The sequence below is a fragment of the Drosophila subpulchrella genome, chromosome 3R (genome assembly GCF_014743375.2).
Source record: "Drosophila subpulchrella strain 33 F10 #4 breed RU33 chromosome 3R, RU_Dsub_v1.1 Primary Assembly, whole genome shotgun sequence".
NCBI classification, from domain to species: domain Eukaryota; kingdom Metazoa; phylum Arthropoda; class Insecta; order Diptera; family Drosophilidae; genus Drosophila; species Drosophila subpulchrella.
The window spans coordinates 17,004,002-17,025,876 of NC_050609.1; the positions used below are offsets into that span (position 1 = coordinate 17,004,002).

The window sequence follows — 21,875 nt, forward strand, 5'->3', positions numbered from 1 at the left end:
GCGCCTACAAAAGCGGCTCAAAGTTTTGGGCGACAACAAAAACACAAATCTTCTCGATTTTTTTCAACCAATTTTTGTGGGCACTGGAAAAATATAAGACTATTTTTAAGTTTAATGGTAAATAATCTGATAAAAAATCTTTTTGAAAATGCAGTTTTTCATTTATTTAAAGACCATATAAGGAAACAATTTTAATATTAATATTTCACCATTAAATTTATAGAAATTAACCCTATAAAATCATACAATGGCTATTTAATATTTATGACCGACACAATCAACATCCCAGATAGTTTTGAATACCATTGCTTCACAATTAATATTACAAAAACGGAAGAAACTTACAAAAATTTGCTATCACAAGCGTTTGGCTTTAAGGAAATAATACAGATTAAATATTAAATTTAAAAATTATAAATTAAAATATGATGAACAATAAAACATGTTTTCTCGAAACCTCGTTGGTATCGATTTTTTTATAGAACTAAACCTTAATTCGTATTAAATTTAATTATGGTTTCATAAGAAAAATTTCTAACAAATAAATGTGGATGGAAATCGTATCAAAAATAAAAAAAATAGGTGATTTTTTTAGGTATATTTTATTTTTCTGTGTAAAGGGCTCAGCGTTCTCGGGTGCGGTGACTGACAGCGTGGGCCCAAAAGCTCAGGGAACCAGGGAATGTTAGGAAGTGGAAGTGGGTTCGGAGTCCCAAGTCCCGAGTCCCGAAACCCGGAGTCCGGAGTCCTGAGGCCGTAGTCCTCTGTCCGGAGTGAGAGTCCGGACGACATATTTTGTGCTAAATCTTCTTGTTCACACTAACGCGCTGCTGACAGTTTTTCTTTCTTCATTTTGGTGTTTCAGTTTTGTGATTTTTTTGTTTTTTTTCCAGCTGCGCCTCTTTTGTGTGTGGTTGTTGTTGGTTTTTCACAGATTTTCAAGTGTGACAGTCAGTCAGTCAGTGAGTCAGTCGCCTAGGCAGTGTGAAATATCTCGCTAAATGGCCAAAACAAACACCCACATCAAGGCGACGGTTATATCATGGCCAGGCTAAGGCCCGACCCTCTTTTTGGCTCAATTTTGTGGCTGTATGTGAGGAAAAGGTTTTTACCTGGCCGGAGTACAAGATACTAGCTATGAATTATGGTTAGATGAGTTGTTCTATTTTTCTAAGAATACGGAGTAAATGTAAAAGGTGCAAATTGTTGATCAAATAAATCATTTTATGTTTTCTCCGAGAATTCCAATTTGTATTATTATTATTAGTATTTCATGTTCCATGAATCATAAATACAATTCTAAAGGAAATATCAGTTTGAAGTACAGCTTAAAGATTTATTACCTGAACCTTTAATAATAGCAACCATTATAACGAATTAGGGAAATTAAAGTCTATTCATTTTGAAAAATGCCTTTAGGTGTATCAATTACTTAGCAAGCTTTTAATATAAATTATTTTTAATTCACAATGATTTAAAGCCTCTGTTATTATAACCAAATTACCCAACGCTATTACGAAAAGTATCTTCTCATCCTAAAATTAAAGGTAGTTAATGAGATATTAAAAACTTCATATTTCCCGTGGTACTTAAAAACGTCATAAAAATAACTAGGTACAGTATATGCGCGATGTGGCAACTCCGAAGATCGCTTAGACGGGTTTCGGTCTTGGCTTAAAAACTGGTTTTTTATCTCAATGGATGCTGGGGGCTTCCCATCTCATCAACGTTGTCTTTTGTTGTTGCTTTGCTGTTAATTTGGCAGTTTTTCAAGCGCCGAGCTGACATTGACCCACTTTCGGTCTGTCGACTGCGGCTCATCGTCTTGACCACTTTGCCGCCTCATTTGAGTGTGCGGCTGTGTTCGTTCGTCAGATGTTGAGTGCTAATTGCGGTCAGTAACATTTCGCGGCCATTCACACAGCACTCGCACTCTAACTCAAACTCAAACAATGGCGAACGCAACTGCTCAATACATCCCGCGGAAACTGCATTTGCATTTCGTTAGCATGTAGTACTGCCCCCTCTCGAAAATCCCAATACTAATTCCAATATCCCATAGCCCACTGCCCACAGAGCCCGACATTTGCATATTCGATTTTGGATTTCGGTCATCTCGGTTCTGGGTGTTCGCTTTTGCGGGGGAAGTGCATTTGATTTTTTGTACCCACACGTTTTAATCATTGGGTGGTGCGAGACTAATGAGCTTAGTTCGGGAAAAGCAAAACAAAAAATTTCCATATGCTGGCATTACACAAATCATATCCCCCGCGCTCAATTAGAAAAGGAAAACATTTGGTTTGCGAAACTGAACATTTCAGACTTTACTAATAAGCTGCACAGAGTCACGTCGACCAGCGGTTTGATTTTCCAACTAATTGAGAGTCGCATAAATGTATACAGATAGCGTATTATATTAAAATGTTGATAATTCATTTAAATATATTTCAAATATGAAGAGCGGAAATACCATATAAAGTGATGACGCTTAAAATATTATTAAATGCACTGCACATAAAATGAAATATTTTAAATGGCAAATGAAGAAATATATTATTAAATAGAGTTGTAACCAACATATTACTGGATTTTATTTAAAAGCTATCTTTAAAGACTTTCTTTTGGAAAGGAGAACGAAAGCGAAATCGCAAAATTGCATTTTTCATTATCAAGTTAACATTTTGTAGTGATATGATGATTTAATCTGATTGGTAAGTGATTGCTGTGATGTATTTTCAATACTATAAAGCATATTTAGGAACTTTACCTAAAGAAGAGTCTATAACATGTCTATAACAGTAACTGAATGCAACAGTGCTCCCTTATATCTTAATCCTTAATAGATAGACACTCACATGGATCCTTTGGGCACTGTCATGTTCAGCCCGTCGAGGACGACGTTGGGGTTCTTGCTGCTGCCGTACATTTTGTGGGCCCGCCGCACACAAACCGCCTGCTGGCGGCGCGTCGCCAACGTCGAGGGCTGTGAGATGAAGAGTCGCCGACGTGCCGCCAAGTCCAGATCGCTGTTGGCCGTCGTCGCCGTCGCAGCTGGCGCCGTTGGCGGTACTCCGTCGGCAGCGGCGTCCATTTCGCGGCGGTCCTGCAAACAGAAAATAGCCCATAAATCGATATTAGTTTAGGTCCTGGCAGTGGACAGGGATGTCGGAATAAGTAAAACTAAAATTGGCACAGCTCTTGGTCGCTGGAGTTGCTGTTGCTGCTGTTGGTGTTGCTGTTGCTGTTGCTGGTGTTGCTGTTGCTGCTGTGCATTGACAAGGAAAGTGAATATCGATAGTGATAGCCCCACATGACCCACGCAGCAACATCAGCACACGCTGAAAATGGCTGGTTGCATGTACTATTTGTAAGGCGTTTTGGATATTTCAAACATTTTAGCAAACCATAAAAATAAATTTTAAAATAAATTTTTTTTGAAATCCATCTTATTATTTAAAAAAAAAACCATTCAACTCACTGGACATTTTTACATTCATTTTTAAAACTAAGAATTCTATGCAGAGGACAATATTTTCTCATTTTCAAGAATAAATGTCATATGACACTAGCTATAATGACATTTTAAAGTAAAGGTAGCAAATCGAAAAAGCTGGGCATAAGATCTTCTATCATTTAATCACTGTCTGACCATTATTGGTTCAAAGTTAAATTGGCTAGAATATTTTAAATATAATTAGATGGAACTTCATCCATTTGTTCTATTTTCGATAGGGTATTTAAGGTCACTCTCAACTATACACTTCTTTATAGACCCAACCCCATCTCTGTCACTTTAACCCAGCCAAGTTGCAGCATTTGTCGCTGTTGCGCCTTTGTTGTTGGCTGGCTATTTTAGCTAGTGTCGTTGCTGCAGTTGTTTCACAGTTGATTAAACCAATTTTTGTATATCGTCAAGCCAGAATGGAGCATAGCGGAGGGTTTAGCCTCGTGATGGATATTGCTGTCATGTAGATGCGACCCCTGACCCTTGCACTATTTTTGGTGCGGCTGCTGGTCGCTGGGCATTGGCCATTTTTGGCTCGAATGAAATCAAATTTTGAAAATGGCTCCGCTTGTCGCCAGAGACCCCGATGTCCCGATAACCAGCTTCCACTGCCCAGAGTGCCCAGGATCCACTATCCACCGTTTCGCCATCCTTTTCCCACTGCCTGTGTGTAGTGGCATTTGCCAGTTAACGACAATTTGGCCAAGTGCTTTGGTAGTTGCTTTTTATTTTCATTTTCATTCGAAATTGACATTTTGCTAATCGAAAATGCAGCAAACAATTTGCCAGCTTGGGCAAAACTTTTGCAATTATTTTGCACAGCTCAACGGGAAAAACAATGTGGATGGGGCTTGGGTTTGGGTTGGAAAAAAATGCTAAAGAAACCGAAACAAAATCCAAGCCCGATGCCATTTATTGATTTACTTCTCACTAACAATAGGCAGGGCCAAGCCAAATAAATAAAAATAAAAACAAGGAAGAACGCTATAGTCGAGTACCTCGACTATCAGATACCCGTTACTCAGCTAAAGGGACCAAAGGAAAATGGAGATATGCAAGCAGCAAAGCGAGATTGAAATGCGCCACCTACCGGCGGTAGACAGATTTAAGCGTTGTGGGCGTTAGAGTGGGCGTGGCAAAGTTTTTTTTGGATTAATCGATAGGTATTGACAAGACCAATACATTTCAGTTAAAATTTTTGATCTAGCGTGAAAATTGTGGGCGCCACAGGTTTGGGCGGTTTGTAGGCGTTCTAGTGGGCGTGGCATATTCGCGTGACAAAATTGCGCTGCGCTTAAGCCTAAGGAATCTAAATCTGAAATCCCATTTCTCAATCTTTGATATTTTCCAAGATATCCGCGTTCATATCTACGATTTTTTGAAGTTTGTGGGCGGTTTGTGGGCGTTCAAGTGGGCGTGGCAAACTTTTTTTTGAGTCAATCGATAGGTATTGATGAGAACAAGACATTTCAGTTAAAATTTTTATTCTAGCATGAAAACTGTAGGAGCCACAGTCTTGGGCGGTTTGTGGGCGTTAGAGTGGGCGTGGCACTCTGCTGAAACAAACTTGCGCTGCGTAAGAAGCTCAGGAATCTGCACGCCTAATCTCAATAGCCTAGCTCTTATAGTTTCCGAGATCTCAGCGTTCATCCGGACGGACAGACAGACGGACAGACGGACAGACGGACAGACGGACAGACGGACAGACGGACAGACGGACAGACGGACAGACGGACATGGCTAGATCGACTCGGCTAGTGATCCTGATCAAGAATATATATACTTTATGGGGTCGGAAACGCTTCCTTCTGCCTGTTACATACTTTCCGACGAATCTAGTATACCCTTTTACTCTACGAGTAACGGGTATAATAAGCATAACAACAACCAAGTAACGGAAACAACAACTGACGGGATGTGGTTGAGTTGGCCTGGCTTTCGGTTCTACTTCGGTTCTACTCTGTTGTATTTCAGTTCGTTTCGCTTTGGTTTGGTTTGGTTTAGTTCTGGCTTTTTTGGCCAGCACCGACTGCAAGAAATAAACTTTCTTGATAAATGACTTCAATGTAATTAATTTCTGCTCAGCTCTGCCGCTTGCAGCCAAAAAATGGTAGGAGCAGCCAGACAATTCCCTGGTTTGCTAGGGTTCGGTTGGGTTTTGCAATACGGTGGGATATGGTCTGGTATCCTGGTACTCTGGTGTTTTGCGGCTACCGAGCGACTCATGAGCTATATGCTGTCACTGCTAATGTTGGTGGGTTTGCCCTCTGGCATTTCAATTAAGAAATATTGTTTAAACATGTAAGTGGCCAGTAGCCAGTAGCCGGAGTAGGAGCCATCATCCTTTTGATGATGATGATGCAACTTTAGTGTTAAGCTGATTATAACTGCAAGTGGATATGTACTCACTATTCACTCCGGGAGCCACAGCTGTGGAACTTATTGCTCATCCGCCCTGTGGTTCGGTCAACCGCTCACAGACTTCAATGTTAATTAACTTGTTTTTAATCCAATTAATATGCACAGCACACAAGACCAATGACCAAAGGGACTTTGGATGAATCTTGGCCTCTAATTAAAACTTTTGCTCCAACCCAAAAGGAATTTAATCAAAGAAATGTAAAACCAAGAACACACATAACCACCCCTCACTCCGGACTTATTGTAATTGTAGCATGCAAGCTCCTGCGGCAAAAATAATAGTTGATAATAAGGAATGGAAATTTGAGATATTTTGTGGCACAGGGAGAAGCAAAGTATCTTCGATGAATTCTTGATTAACTAATTTAAAATCATTCATATTCAATATCTTATAAGTACCTCATTAAAATGTTTATATGTCTGACTGGTAGGGATAAAATTACATTGCTATGATTGTCTGAAAAGGAACTTATTCATTGATGTAAATTTAAGCTGTTACTGAAAGAGCTTTAAAATTGACGATTTATTTAAGAGATTTCATACTTATACAGAACAGAGAAATCTTTAATAATATCTTGTTTATTCTGCGAATACTTATTAGATAGATAATAACTACTAAAAATATATATGAAGTAACGTATGACTATTACTCGTTACTCATAAAATGTTTATATGTCTGTATTTAATACTTGTCTGAAAATATACCTAAAATGTATGTACTTTTTGCTGGGGAAATCATTTAATGGGCCTTAAAGTTGCCAATTTATTTGTTTAATATTTTAAAAATGATGTAGCTTGCATAGGTCAGCTCTAGAACCCTAACATTAAGCTCTGCTGTGGAAGCGGAGATTGCCTGGAAGTTACAAACCAACAATAAAAGTTTGCTGCAGTCATTTTTCAAGAACCGAAAGAAAGGTGTTAGTGGCAGAGTCCCAAACTCGTTACGAGTATCCTTTAATGTAATAAAGGCCGCAGAGAGGGAAACTGTTTTGCGGCCTGGCGCATCTTTAAACTTGGCCTTTCCATGGTCGTATCACCGAAATACCAGATACAAGATACCAGCTACGTGTGCCTGCACAGATTTGTATCCGCATTCTGGAAATCTTTATGGGCTTTTTTTTGCAGCAGTTGGCAGAGGCAGGCGGAAATAAATAAAATCACACATAGCACACCGGATAAACCCAAGGAACAGGAGTGTCGAACGGGGAACGGGGAACGGGGGAACAGGTGCGCACATGCATGAAAGGTAAAATATGTTTATACAAAATAAAGGACCCGAACAAAGTTTGAAGTTCGGCAGCATAAAGAAGTGCAAATTGTTGCGTGTTGCGATTGTATCTATCGAATCTGAGCACACGAAAGCTATTTCCTGCCAACAAATATAAACGCCGCAATAAAAAGGAACGACGACTTCAATGGCAATGGCTACGCCCATAAAGCAGGCGCGACAATGAGTCGAGGGGATGCCAAAAACTTTTTTGGCCAAAACAAACAACAATGGCACAAAAACAACAAGAAATCTGGGGGTAACAGGGAAAAAGTTGTAAACTGAAATGATTATCTGGTGCCTGACACTTGTCTAGCCATAGATACACGTATCTCTCCATACGGGGATTTGTTTTTAGGCAGGTAAATAACCGAAATGTTTAACCCCGCACGGAATTCGAGTCACATCTTCCCCGGGCATTTGTTTTAGTGCGTTTTTATTTGTGCGCACAATGTGTATTATCCATGTGAATTTACGACTACGTCTCGATCTTTGCAACATTTATATGGTGTCTTTAGCGTTAACTAAGCATTCGGTTGCAGTTACAATCTGGATATAGTATTGGGATTAGGTAATCCTTACAGATGGGGTATTGAAACCAAAAGTTGGTAAGTATTTTATTCTTTACGTAATAAAAACGCTTCTTAAACATATTACCCATTACTTATAATATGATAATTCATTCTTAGTTCACTCCTAAAAAACCCTTGTCAGTAACTTTTTATCACAAATAAATTATATAAAAATATATTTTATTGAAATCTCAATCTTATGTCGATAAATTCTCCCCCCAAATCAATTATGGTTTTAAAAATTAGATAACACTCCCTTGTGCTTGAGTAAGTCACTTGATTGCTGGGCCCGGGCTTCCAGCACATTAACTATGTGCTTTGCCACGAGCTCGAGGTTGAGGCCATCCGGAAATGGGTCAGTGACAGGCCCCAAATCTTCACTTAGTCATTTGCATACACAATGTATGCAAAGCGATGGGACAACTCTTTGCAGACTAATAAATATTTATGTTTATTTTTGGTTTGGCACATGCGGGGTAAAAAAACGAATTTCCACAACATTTTACGCTCAATAAATTTGCACAGCAAAAATTTGGCCGGACAGCGCCGAAAAATGCGCTCATGTGTTAGTAATGCCCGCAAACACACTCGCACAAAGAAGCAAAACAATTTCCCAAATAGTTAGCAAATAATTCGCAACAACCCATTCTCCGTTTTCGGCTAGCTGCAAATGTGCAAATAATTTGGGCACAAGTCAAAGGAGGATTCCTCTTCTTGTTTAGGGCAACTCGGCTGTAGGCCATAAACCGTTTAACATAATTTCCCTTGGCCACATTGTGTATACGGCTCGTGTACTCAGCCGCAGACGAGCAGGAAAATTGCATTGGCAAACAGGCTTAAACGGCTAATAACAAATTGTTTGCATTTAAATTCCATTTTCACATCATTTTCGAGCTCCTAAAAATTGAAAGGCTGCCGCACAACTTAATCAGTAGCTCACACACACGATTTTATGTGTGTAAAACTCACTACTCGAGACAAACTGGGGCACACATGCTGGAATATTTGTTTGCCGGTTTAAATTTAACATCCTGCTGGGGAAGCCAAGCCAAGCCAAGCCAGCAAAATATAATTCAGAAATCCAACAAACAATTTCCTGGGTGTAACCGCAAAATGTTCGAGCTTGTTGAAATGGCCAGAAATGTTCATAGATCGTTTGTTATGCTCGTTGGTATGGTTTGGTTTTGCCAATGTTGTTATTATGTAGCATGTATACTCCGCCTGGGATTTGCCAGTGGGTGGCCGGGCAGAAGGCCTTCTCCTAAGCGCTTTTGTATTTAATGAAGCCTATTTTTCTTACCGAACATGAACCGCAATTATTACGAGTCATTAGTTGCCTGCTTTCCTGATGGAAAAGAGCCTGTTCTAACGCATAACAAGAGGTTTATGTGGGCTCTTGTCAGAGATAGTGGTTTTTGGACAGGGGAAAAAATACTACATTAAATATAAAATATAGCACAAATACATTTCATGGGATAAAATAAAAAAAGAGATTAATAAAAAAATACAAATCAATTTGACTTCACAACACGTATGTGCGGAGATTAAAGTTTAATTATATTTATTATCCTTTTCCTCCCACATAAAATTCAAAATTAAATCCATATTAAATCATTTAAAGGCTTTTTTGAACACACTTCCCTCAATGTGCCAAATGTTCTCCAGCTATTCATACCTGCCCCATTTCGAGTAGCATACATTTGTGAGTTTCCAGCTGTTGCATAAGACATGTGCATAAATACACTGAGGCAAACCCCCGCCCACTCAACCCATTTCGGGCCCAATTAAGCTGTCACAATGCCGGTGGAAAGCCGTAACCCGCCCAGTCATGAACGATTTGCCAGTCTCGTATTTTCGCAGCCGATGCCATGGGTATTCGCAATTTCCTTCTGGCCTGAGTCAGCGCATTTTGCCGGCGCTGTTAATTGAAAATTGTGAATTTGTGAATTCAAAATTCTAGTTTACAGCTGCCTGGGCAAAATCGGCATGTTCGATGCGATGCAATAACGACGAAATACGGGGCACACGGCCGCGAAATCAGCTTTTGACAAATAACTGATCAGGCAAGCGAGTCGGCAGAATGGTTCGCTGATTGCAATTAAAACATGTTGCCAAATGGTTGCAGAGCAGGGTTTTGAGGAGCCAAGATACAGAACCGAAAAACAATGCCAGCCTTCAGTCTGAATTGAAACATTTGATAATTACAGGCTTATCCGGTGATCCGATTTCAATGCAATCTGCCTGGCAACCTCACCTCAGTACTTCCATTTCCATTAGCAACTCTACAAATAGTTCTCTTGAAAACCGAACTGATTGCTCTCTAATTACAGTGCAAATTGAGAAGCAAATTAATGGCTACTGTGAATGGGGCATAGATACTCTGTAGGCAATTACGCCTAGCTTATATTAAATAATTGTAATATTTCCTAATTGCCTAGGTGGTGGTCACCTTTTACATGAACTTTCACTACATATGCCTTGCCAATGGCTGTTTTGTGCACTTTGAACCCAAGGAAATTAGCAATTGCCGGGCAATTACCCGCCGCATTCAATGATTAAGCCGGCAATCAGCTTATACAACGCAAAAACTACGGGACTTTGGAACTGGCTGGCTCTTGACTCAAGAGTGACCTCTGCCGACTTATCGAGAACCTCGTTGCACCTCGAGGAATGTGCATCCCCAAGTGGCAAACAATGAAGTCATCGTTGAGGGTTTAGTAAAGGGGGTGGAACCCGTATACCATATAAGCCATAAGCCCAATGGATCAACACAGTCGCTTCTCGCTGTCCACTTAGTCACAGTTTGGTGCGAAAAACCGGATTCCTCTGACAGATCTGTCGTAATACGAGGGTCAGCAAAGGTTGCACTTTGGATAACCATTGCCGTTTCGCAAGTGCCATAAACTGGCTGCTCGAGTGGCAAAGTTTCCGTATCTTTGACTTACGACTCCACGCCACTTGTGGCCTGCACTTGGCAATGAATACGGTCCGTTGTTTGACCAAATGGAAAATATCTACTAGTAGCAAGTCATATGTACACTCAAAATAATAACTAAAAGTTGATTAAAAAAGATCACTTTAAAGCTGAAAACCGGAATAAAGGTTTTCCAGTTTGTTATCTGTCAGAAAAAGTTAACATGGAGTTAAATTATTCGGAAAGACTAATTATTTTTAATAATGTGGACATAGTTCAACCTAGTCTGATATTTAGTAGGGAATTCTGCCAGACAAACCTTAGAATGAAATAGGAACTGATTTCTGCAATCATGACTAATTTAACTAATTCACAAAAGTTACCAAGAGATTTCTTCATATTTTTTTATAGCGTTGAAATATATATATCGTATAACTAATTTCAATACATTTTCTTTCGGTGCACAGACGTCAGCATCAGTCGCATGCGGTGCCGGCTAATATGAAATGCAAATGATTGCAAAATGTATGCAATTTGGACACACCCATTAAATTAAATATAAACACTGTGATATATCCATGGAAATCTAGAAGCTTCAAGCATGCGAATGTGATTTCTATTTATGAGCGCACGGGCTGTGTGTCTCCGGCTGGGTTCATAAATTTTCCAGCTTCCAATTGAATGGAATCGCATGTGCGCAATGTCCGGGAAATTGGCTAAGGTCAGTTACTGGACCAATGCCATTGCATAAGACAAAGTCCGATGTCCGCTGTCCGATGTCCGATGTCCGATGTCCAATGTCGTGGCAAAAGGGATTGCATCGTGATTTCACTTCTCAGTCGGTGATTTTCACACATTCCCAGCAGTTTTTCCCACACCCCCGCCATTCAAAGGCCCCCAAACACGTTGAAATATTTATGTCTTTGCATATTTCACCGACACATTTGCACTTGACAATAACAACAGGGAGGAACAAGCGAAGCAGTCGCTGGGTCGTCGGAGCATGACAAGGATTAGCGTGGAGGGGATGACTAGGACCAGGACTACAAGGACCCTAAGGACGAGGAGGGGGATGACGACGATGACGAGGACGATGATGATATTGTAGTCCTGGTGCTGGTGACAATCACTGCAAAATAGGGGAAGCTGCAGAGCAGCCTAGGTTCACCGAGAACAACTACTAAAGGTATTTAATAATACTTGCGGATTTAGTATGAAGATCACTTACCACTTAGTGCAAGTGTGATAAAAGGCTAAGAATTTAAATATATAAAATAACGAACCATAAGATGTATTTTGACTATTAAGTATAGAGATTTTTATAGGGTATTATCAATGATTTTGGATAAATGCATTTAATCTAATTGAGTTTACCAAAACCGTAAGTACTTCAGAACTGCAAAGAATATTAAACAAAATATAATGAGTTCCGTAACTGCTTATTCAGAGTTTTTAATGCATAGATGATTTGGAAGAAATTATAATCATAAATGTTTCATAACCAAGTGTTCTATACTATAATAACTGAATATTCAGCAAGAAAAGGGGGACTAAATTTTTAATATTTGCTTAACAGTCACTATCATAATGAAAATTTTCCTCTGGTACCCCTTTTTCCCAGTGTTTAGAAGCCGCTTCAGATGCAAACCCTCGAGACGGTGGCGCCGCCGTCAGCAGCATCAAGACATAAAGTGCATTGCGTCTGGGAGGATTTGTGGGCGGATATATCTGGATATCGGGGGAACGGAAAGTGGGTTATTTCCAGGGCTCAGGGGCTGGGTTTGGGTATCATCAGACAGCAAATAACATGGCAGATGCAACTGCAGCTGCAGCTGCACACAAAGTGTTGCTGTTATTTGTGCGACAAACGCAACACACAGCCGATGGGAAAATGGGGGCTAGAACAAATCTGTGTGACACCGACAATCACTTTTCAGCCCCGCAGTTCGCATAAACAAACAAATAATATGGGGAAAACCAGGAAAAGCGGGAAACGCGGCTCACATTGAACTTTCGGGTAAATCGATCAAGTATACGCCGTGTGGTAAGCTGCAAAACTTGAAGTCAAAATGCTGGCAAACACACTCGCCCAAAATCGCGAGAAAAAAAGAAAACGAAGGGATTCAAGGCCCTCAACTGTTTAGCATTTATTTGCATACGAGGAGGAGATTGCGCGCCCGCTTGTTTGCTCTTTTCTGGCTGAGTGTGTAAATATTTAAAGGCTTTTATTGCTTTTCTCCTGGCGGGGCCAGAAATTTTCATTCATATTCTTGAATGGCAAATGCAGACACTGGGCAAATTATGGCCTCTTCAAGGCTTTAAAGACTTTTTAAGGCTTTTCAGGCGGCTCCCCAGGGGTCAGAGAGCAAGAAAGTCGTCCAATCGAAACGACAATTAATTGGCTAAAATAAATATTCAACGGCAAAAGGTCTCTGAGGTCTTTTAAAACAGTAGAAAAAAGAAATAAATAAAAGGACAGCCAAACGAGCGTCAAATGCACACGAAATGCACAAGTCAAAAGCCATTTTGTTGTACCATAAAAATGAAAATACAAATTTATTTGATTGCATTTTTATACACATCGCTTCGTCTCCATATAAGTAAAAACAGTTGTGTTTAAAATAGTAGAAAAATCCGTAGAAAGAAAATTAAAAAGGATACATTTTTTCTTTTGAATATAAAACATGTGAAATAGAAATGATATTGATATATTTAATTGGAACTTATTGAAAAATATTTATTTGGAATTTTTAAGTATTTCATAATATTTTTGTCCTGCTCCTTTTGATTTGAACACAGCTGTGTATTTCTGGATATAGGTAGGTTATAGGTATAAATAAATATTGGTGACAAACGTTTTGTGTTTCTCGCTTTATTTCAGTGTTTGCATTGACTGTCGCCTGCAATTGTTTGGCTATGATTTAACTAACGAATAAAAAGAGCACACGGTTTTAATATTTTTGCAGGCCTTGGTAATTCGTTTGCCCGGCTTGCAGCAATTAATTTGTATTCTTTTATGGAGTCTGCATTGTGGTAATTAACAGGCGACCTCATGCGAGCTGCAGACTTTGGTTTCGGTTTACGGTTTGATGTGTGAATTGTGCAAACATTTTCCAAACAATTATGCACAGATTTCCACGCTCGTTTTCAAGGTCCACACACCAGTTTTCAACTGTATTTCCAACTAAATTTAGTCAACAGCCGGCCAGCAACAATGGCAATAACAATTAAAAATGCGCTGGCATTGCATTTTATTCAGTTTAACAGTTGAGCGCTTTTGGGCCAAAAGCAAACACTGGGTGCACTGCAAAAAAAAGGTGGAATGAAAAATAGATGGCAGGGCAGAGCTGTGATCCAATTTCAAGCCACAGTCGAGCTTAGTTGCTTAGTCAACTTTGCTGGGTGAGTAATCGCAAACTGAATTCCGCTTTACTTGCTACACTTCTGTATTTTTTTCTCTTTTTGCCTGGGCAAAACCACTAACCAAAAAGGCCAGACTTTAAGCGGCTTTTAGCCGGGAGAAGCGTTCAAGTGTCACTTGAAAGAGTCATTAACCCGGAATAATCTGTCGGCAGTGACTTAAGGAGTCGCCTGCTGGCGGGATGGCAGAGTACGTTTTTCAATTAAGCCCAGGCAAGGGACAAAGGGAAGTTAATTAAAGTGTTGCGATAAAGAGTTCTCTCAATGTCAGCGATCTGTAAACCCTTGAAAATCATGTCATCACATTTTCCGACTCCATCATCGCTTAAAAAAGCACCGAATTCCGCTTGCCAAATGAAATCACAGCCCATCGCTTGGCACTTCATATTCCGTGTGCCCCTAGGAGACCGATTCCATACGCCTCGTACTCTCAAAAAACCAAAAAAAAAAAAACAGGAATATCTGAAAAAACAAGCTTTGAAATGAAATGCAAATGGGGGAGCCCTAAAAAAGCGTTGCAATGTCGGAATGAAAAGCGGCTACATATGCCTGTTTATATGCAAATATTACTCGTACATATGTGCGTAAACATTTGGCAATTACTCGGCACCGGAGCGGTGTCTTTGTTTCTTTATTTTTTATTCCATTTTTTTTTTCGACTGCCTGGAGGCCGCTGTTTTTTCTATTTTCTGATATACAAATAAGCATGCAAAAATATATGTACGACCTTTCGTCTCGTTTTGCTTTCGGGGGAATTTCAATTTAAATTCTGATTAAATTTCAGTGCGCTCCAATGCAGAATGTCGTCGCATATTTTTTATACTTCTTGCATCTGTACAGCACTTATTGATTGTTGTACTGAGGAGCCTCCCAGATTATTGCTCACTTTTCCCACTGTCAACGGGGCCTCTAAGCTGGCATTTGTTATGCAAATTTATTTTCGATTACTTGTTACCAAAGATTTGCCCCAGATTATGCAAATGTGTCAAGGGGAGAGGGCCCCGTGTCTATCTTGGTCCATAGATCTACATTATTGCTGCCTTACAAGTGGCTTATTACTGTTAGTGTTTGTCGGCCGTCAGGAAGTCGGATAAACGTTGCAAATATGACGAGTAAGGAAACTTTGCATATTCCCATCACCGTTTTTGGCGGCATAAAAAAGCGATGAGTTGGAAAATCTACTCTCTGTTTATCGGTGAATAGGAAGCCATTGATTTCGCATCGAAGTATATTTTTGCCAACATGTTTCATAACTTTGTTAAAGGCATTTGCATAATTGATTTTACTTCCTTGCTCAAATGCTATTTACAATAATTAAACTCGACTGATTTGTGGGTTTGCCAATGTGCAAATTGATTTTATTGATATTTATTAATGGGCCAAGACAGTGACGAAGTAGGGCAATCTGTATTTTTTAGGGTTTACTCGAATAGAATACACAAGTTTATCTAATATTATATAAACATATGTATGGAGTTTATAATATATTTATTTTTTAAATATTTGAAAAGCAATTATACCACTTTTTAGCACTTGCATAAACCTTTTTTATAGGGCATTTCTGTGCTACCCACGCGCTGCTCATTTATTATGATGTTTTTCAGTTATCTGACACTTTTTGCGAATAAAATCAAACAAATAAATTAAATTTGCCGCCGACTTTTGGCTGTCGTTTTTTAATTTTTTACCCCGAACCATAAAGTACGACTTTGATTGCATTCGTGGCTCCATGTCTCTTGCCGGAAAATCGAACAAAAAGTGCCACATAAATGAAAAGGAAAATGCATTTATTTGTATTTGGATGAATATTTTTATTGGCGGTTACCTTTGGCTCGCTGTGCGGTCGTTTAATTGAATAATTATATACGCACACACACCTACTACAAATGGCTATAATTTTTTGCTACTCGGCTTATATCGGTTCGCATAGCTTGTAAATCAATTGCCATTACATGTGCATCCGCTGGATGGCATGCAAATGTAACAAATGGCCAAAACGGCGTTGCGCCTTGACAAACTCAATAAAAGTGTGTTGTCAAAGCCAGACAAAAAAGGGGAAAAAGGGTGAAAAATTGTTAAAACAAAAACACCCGATATATAAATAAATAATTGTGCATCAGCTTGGCGTTAATTGCACTTTAAAAAGCCCCAAACAAGTGCCAAAATGGCAAATGAAATTTATTGCTGTCGGCAATTGGCAGCTAACGAGTGCTTCAAATTGAACACGGATGCACTAATTAGAATTTTTGGCCAAAACAATTAGCAATTTAAGCAGAATTATTTCAATTTACCGAAAAAACGCGACCCGAAAGCTGTGGAAAAGTTTTATTTAATTTCCGCTGATCGAATTGGCAGCTGATGAATGCGAATTTTATTACTCATGCTCTAACAAAGCCACTGGGCAGTCATTGTTTATTGAGTTGTTATGGACAAAGTTGATTTTTAATAAAATGCGAAAAGCGAGTTTGTGTCACTCACTCTGACTTGCGAGATCTTCAAGAACTTTGTGTGCGCGGATCAACATATTTCTCATCGACTTTACGGCTTCCCCTGCGGAATTGGACAAAAAACGGCCATACTTTGTTATGGTTTATTGAGTGAGTCACTTGATTTCCACTTTTGTGCAACTCATGTGAAATAATTAATTTAAGCAGCCGCCTTGACCAACATTAATTGCATAATTTTTCATTAGCATATGAATTAGTCAGGATTTAATGCCTCCTTTTTTAGGGCCTCCTCTTTAAATTTAATCACTGAACTTTGTGGGTGCATTTCAACCTTTCTGCTTTATGCTTCTCATGCTTTTTCCGCTGAGCAGGTCAAAGTTAACTAACGAGTCGAGTTTTGCGGTTTTAATTGTGCCAAGTAACGCGGCCACCTCGGTTATTGTTGTTGTGGCAACTTCATTGTTGCGGTTTGTGGTAAATTTTGGAAAGGTTAAGTACCCGGTTAGAGGCAGCAAATTAAATAATTACAAACGACTGTGAAAGGAGCTAGGGGGTATACGCCTAAGAGCTGTCCTTCATATATGCACAACTTTTGGGAAGAAGACACTAGTCTAGTTTTTTATGAGTACACTCTGAAAAACTATTAATTATTTGTGTATTCCCTAAGGCTAACGGCTTAAAAATTGTATCATTAGGTGAAAGAAATTAATAAATATTTTTGGAAATGTTTCTTAATGTGCTTAAGTATATAGAACCAACAATTAATAAAAATAAAATGTAGTAAGTCCACTTATTTCTGAGCCAGTATAAAAATTTTGGTTGCGATTTTCATCACTTTCGGTCTCAAAAATTTTAAATATGAAACTATTCAATTTAGCAACTATTGTTATTGTAAGAATTTTAAATTAAACTAGGAATGGAAAATTTAAGTAAAAAATTATTTAATTAAATTTTAATATTGTCCCATTTGTTTTAAGTATTTACCAATTAAATCGGGGGATTTATTTATTTCTGGCTATCCTAAGATCCATTTTAAAGATATTTATAAGTTGCAAGTCAAACATAATTTTAAACTTAACTTGATTTTGTCTTTTAACTTTATCTTGTTTTAATATGGCTTATCTCCGCCGCAAACTTTAAGTCATTCCCCACATTTTTAATTCGCTTCGACGCTTTGACAAAGTATAACAAAAGTCGAGTCGAGCTGAAAGGTTCAAAAAACGCGAGACAAAAGACGCAGCAGCAAAAGCAACATCATCGCATTCATTTGGAGATTCAGCTTCGGCTGAGTTTGCATTTTAAAGCCGTTGCTGTTGACCTTGGACTGCATAAATCGAATTGGAGCAGGTCGTTGACGAGCTGCTTTTTTCCCCAGTATCTTTTGGTTTTTTCTTATTTTTCTTTGGGGAATGCGAAGCCTGCATTATCTGGGCATCCTTGAGCTGCTTGGGTGGGGATTGCCCCGCAGCATCCGTTCGAGCCCTTGGCATTTTAATGGGAAGGAGGCCATTGGCCTGCGGTTACCTGTTACCTGTTACCTGTTACCTGGGCTCCTTGAGATTCTTCGACTGCAGCAGCTGCTTTATTCCACGAATTTACAGGAACTGTGTGCTATTGATTTTCCTCGTAGTTTTTATTTATTTTTATTTCGTATTTCTGCTGACTAACTTTTTGGCTTTGCGGCTGGCAAAGTCAACAGAAACGTAAAGAACACGTTTGCTTTTAGTTAACCTGTTTTGGCAATGCCCAAAGATTGCGATTGAGCAAAGATTGAGCGGACACAGATACACTGCGACACAGATACACACAAAGGCACTATTGCCGACTAGACGAAGCGTGGTTGTTGTTTTGAATTTTTGTTTTACTTGCACAATTAGCCAGCGGAAAAATTACCACACTGAGATGGATTTGAAAGCTGCACTGCACAATAATCGCCGCTTAGGGTTGGCTCATTCACAAAACAGCTGGCAGAAAAAAAGCGATCTGCAAATTGCTCTGATTTATGTCAAGACAAATAAAAAATACCCGCGCGCAAAAACCACACTTAAAGTTTCTTAACACTCAGCTCAGGTTCTCGGCCTATTCACTTTATTCACTGAGGCGTTTCCGCGTTTGGCTTCTCGACTCGCCGACGACGTGAATTCAACTGATCAGCCCACCAAAACCGACTTCGCCGCGCTGACAGATCGCCCAATTCGAAAATAGCATCGGCCTTATCGACGGCGACGTCGGCAGCGGCGTCTCTTGTTTAAGCCGCGTTTATAAAGCCGTCTAAACGAGCCGTCTAAAAGATCAAAATAGTAAGTGGAGTGGTCTGGCTTCTATGGGCAAGCTGTTCCCATTTGGCCAGCACAGGTGGGAACAGATCGCAGGGTGGTGCGTGTCTGTGCTGAGCTTACCTGATCAGTTGGGGCAGAGCTTTGATCGTGCGACAGAGAGGGATATCTTTAAGGTTCTGGTCCTAGCTTAAATTAAAAGTATTTATTAAAGATGATAGTAAAGATTACAAGACTAATACTTTCTGGTGGGTTTGTAGGCCTTTGTAAAAGGATATATAAAATATTACTTTATTATCTTGTTATATATATACTTAAATAAAATTTTTCAATTTATAGAAATTTTAAAGCATTTTCCTTTACAATATAAAGCTAGGAAAATATAATTTTTAAATATTTAATATAGTTTGCATTAGAATATTTATAAAAATTTTAACAGGGATATAACATGCGCCTTTTTATCCTATATAATTTTTTAGAAAATCAACTGTTAAAATTAAGCATTCAGTCTTTTTCCCGCATATTTAAATATTCATATCTTATATCGCCCATCCACTAATGCAACTAGTTTGCTGAAAGAACTTCCCTAACCGAAAACTTAATAAACGTTTATCATATATTGCATTGTGCCCCAACAAAAGCCCACAAAGAGCGATAAAGGCAGGCATGCCGTTGGCCAAATGCGACCTCCGACCTCCGCGTTTGGCTTATGTGCGTTCGGCACGCAAATCGGTTATTAGCCATAATGCATACGTATTTTATACAAACTCGAATATGTATATATATCGCACATTTTCGATGGTGCATTACTGGGGCTGGCTGATTATGGGCCCCGATCCCACAAGCCCTCCTTTTGTTCGGGCCTGGTCTCAAAGATAAGCGACCCTCGGGCCCATTTGTACTAAATAACTGGAACAACAGCAAAAAATACGAACGGCAAACAAATTGTCTATTAGTTATTGTTGTTTGATTTGCAAAGCGTTTGTCATTTGTTAAATAAATTGATGGCCATTGCGGACCTCTTGGCAAATAGCAAGTAAATACGGAAAGGGACACAAGTGGCTGGAACGTCCGGAAAGCTAATATTGGGTTTATGATTTAAGGCTGGCCCCAAAAATGACACCATTGTTCGCAGTTCTCGATGAAACTTTTAACTTTGGAAGGCTGTCAGAAGGCCTCGAAAGCAGCAGCAGTTAAGCGTGACAAACGCCGGGGCATCTCGGGAGGACACCCCTCCATTATCCTCCACAATCATCAGCTGTCAGTGCAGTGAGTTGAGACTTCAGCCACCAAAAAACCAGTCTGCAGTGTCACCAACGAAAGGAATGGAGAGGAAGGAGCCTGCGAGGCAGCACAGGCACAAGAAAATGAAATGACATTGACATTTTGAATAATGACGCAACACAATTTGAGTGGGAGATACACAAACAGAAATTTAAAAAGATATTTTAATGGGTCAATATTTTTGAGGATCTGTAAATATTACTGATTATAAAAATTTGATTGAACAAACATATACCACATATGTAGATGGATGCACGAATAGAAAATTTAAACAATATATATTTTAGGTCATATTTAAGTTTCTACCAATAATTATATTATCTACCAATAACCATAAGATCCAAGGTTAGCTTTGTCAATTTTAGCGTTATAAAAAGTAACAAAAAATATATCTAAAATTTGTATGTCCTTAACAAATATATTTAACTAAAATGTAACACATAGATGGGCATTTTTAATGGGCATTATTATTTTAAGAAATTTTAAATTTATTTATTCTAAGTTAAAAGTTCAAAAACCAGTTAAAAATTTGTATACTTTTTAATAGAAATTTTCAATGTATAAAATTGAATCAAAAGAAATGTGTATACTTTTTACTAAAAAGATTCTATATATAAAATTGGATTTCAAAAAATGTATCTATAGAATAATAATTAATAGATACAGGTCGTAATCTTATTTATTATAAGTTTTCAACGTATTCTAATGAAGTTTAACTGGTTTTTATGCTTAAAACTACAAGATTTAAGTATCTAACATATAAGAAAACGCTTTTCTTGGTGTAGAAACGTATACCCACTGCACAGAGGCCTCCAACAGGGAGTTTCCAATTGGACTGGCCCAGCGGGAGATGTTCGCCGGCCTGCTGGCAGAGATTAGCTTCAAATTTTGAAGGATGTTCCGCCCCGTCTTGGGCCCGAGGATCCACCTGGAATCTGAATGCTGAAATCTGGAGTCCCGGCGGCTGCTCTTTCGCCGGCCAATTGCGAATTGGCTGGAGTTGTCTTGGGTTCGTGCCCAACAAGATGGGATGGCCCCTCTAATGAGCATTGTCTAGTGCATTTCGCTGGGGGAAGAAATGTCATTAGAGGCCACCGTGCCGAGAACACCTCTTAAATGGCCCAATGGAGTAACAAAGCGCCGGCGAAGACGATGCCAAGTGGCCATAATCACAGAGGTGCAATTTGCAGCGAGGAAAATAAAAGAAATAAATTCGCATGGAAAGTGGATAGTGCCAAGTGGAAAATACGAAACAAAACAGCAATAGGAATAAGGAAAATAGTTGGAAAAACTAAAATTAAACTGGCACCGCGACTCCGCACTGCTGCACTTTTTAATATGGGTTCCACTTTTATGGTATTTTCTTAACCCCAGCAACAACATTTAGCTTTAAGTTCGAGCGAGTGTTGAAAAAACAACTTGAGATTGTAATTAGTTTTTGTTGCTTCTGGGTTTAAGTGAAGGGAAACTTTCAAATTGAACCGAAGACGCTGGCGGAGGGATGGAATATTTTGCGGTCGCAACTTTTACACGCTGGTCCTACCAAATTGCAAATATGTCTGCGAAAAATCTCATTAAGTATACGAAATGTGGTACGCGCCATGTCGCCGGGGGAGAGCATAAAAATGCAGAGGAAAAAAGGAAAAACCAGGGACCAAGGGCAGAGTGAAAATGAGAGAAGGAAAGTAAATAAAAATTATGAATGTCGTTTGCCCAGAAATAAAAAAGAGAGGCATGGAAAGGAAAAGTGAAGAGGAAAACTCATGGTA

The 21,875-nt window shown here is 39.1% G+C and overlaps 1 protein-coding gene across 3 annotated transcripts in view; it reads right to left on the minus strand.

Annotated features, from left to right (window-relative positions):
• Positions 1–18,699, minus strand: part of LOC119552640 (ABC transporter G family member 20) — a 52,356-nt gene extending 33,657 nt beyond the window's left edge. The window contains exons 1-2 of one of the 3 annotated variants that reach the window (XM_037862334.1): positions 18,092–18,699; positions 2,856–3,103 (exon numbers count right to left, since the gene is read on the minus strand). In XM_037862334.1, the coding sequence (XP_037718262.1) occupies positions 2,856–3,091 (236 nt within the window). In that variant the 5' untranslated portion in view covers positions 3,092–3,103; positions 18,092–18,699. Of the gene's footprint in view, positions 1–2,855; positions 3,104–18,077 lie in introns of all 3 variants that reach the window. The other 2 variants (XM_037862343.1, XM_037862351.1) reach the window with 2 other exon arrangements.
• Positions 18,700–21,875: the final 3,176 nt, after the last annotated feature.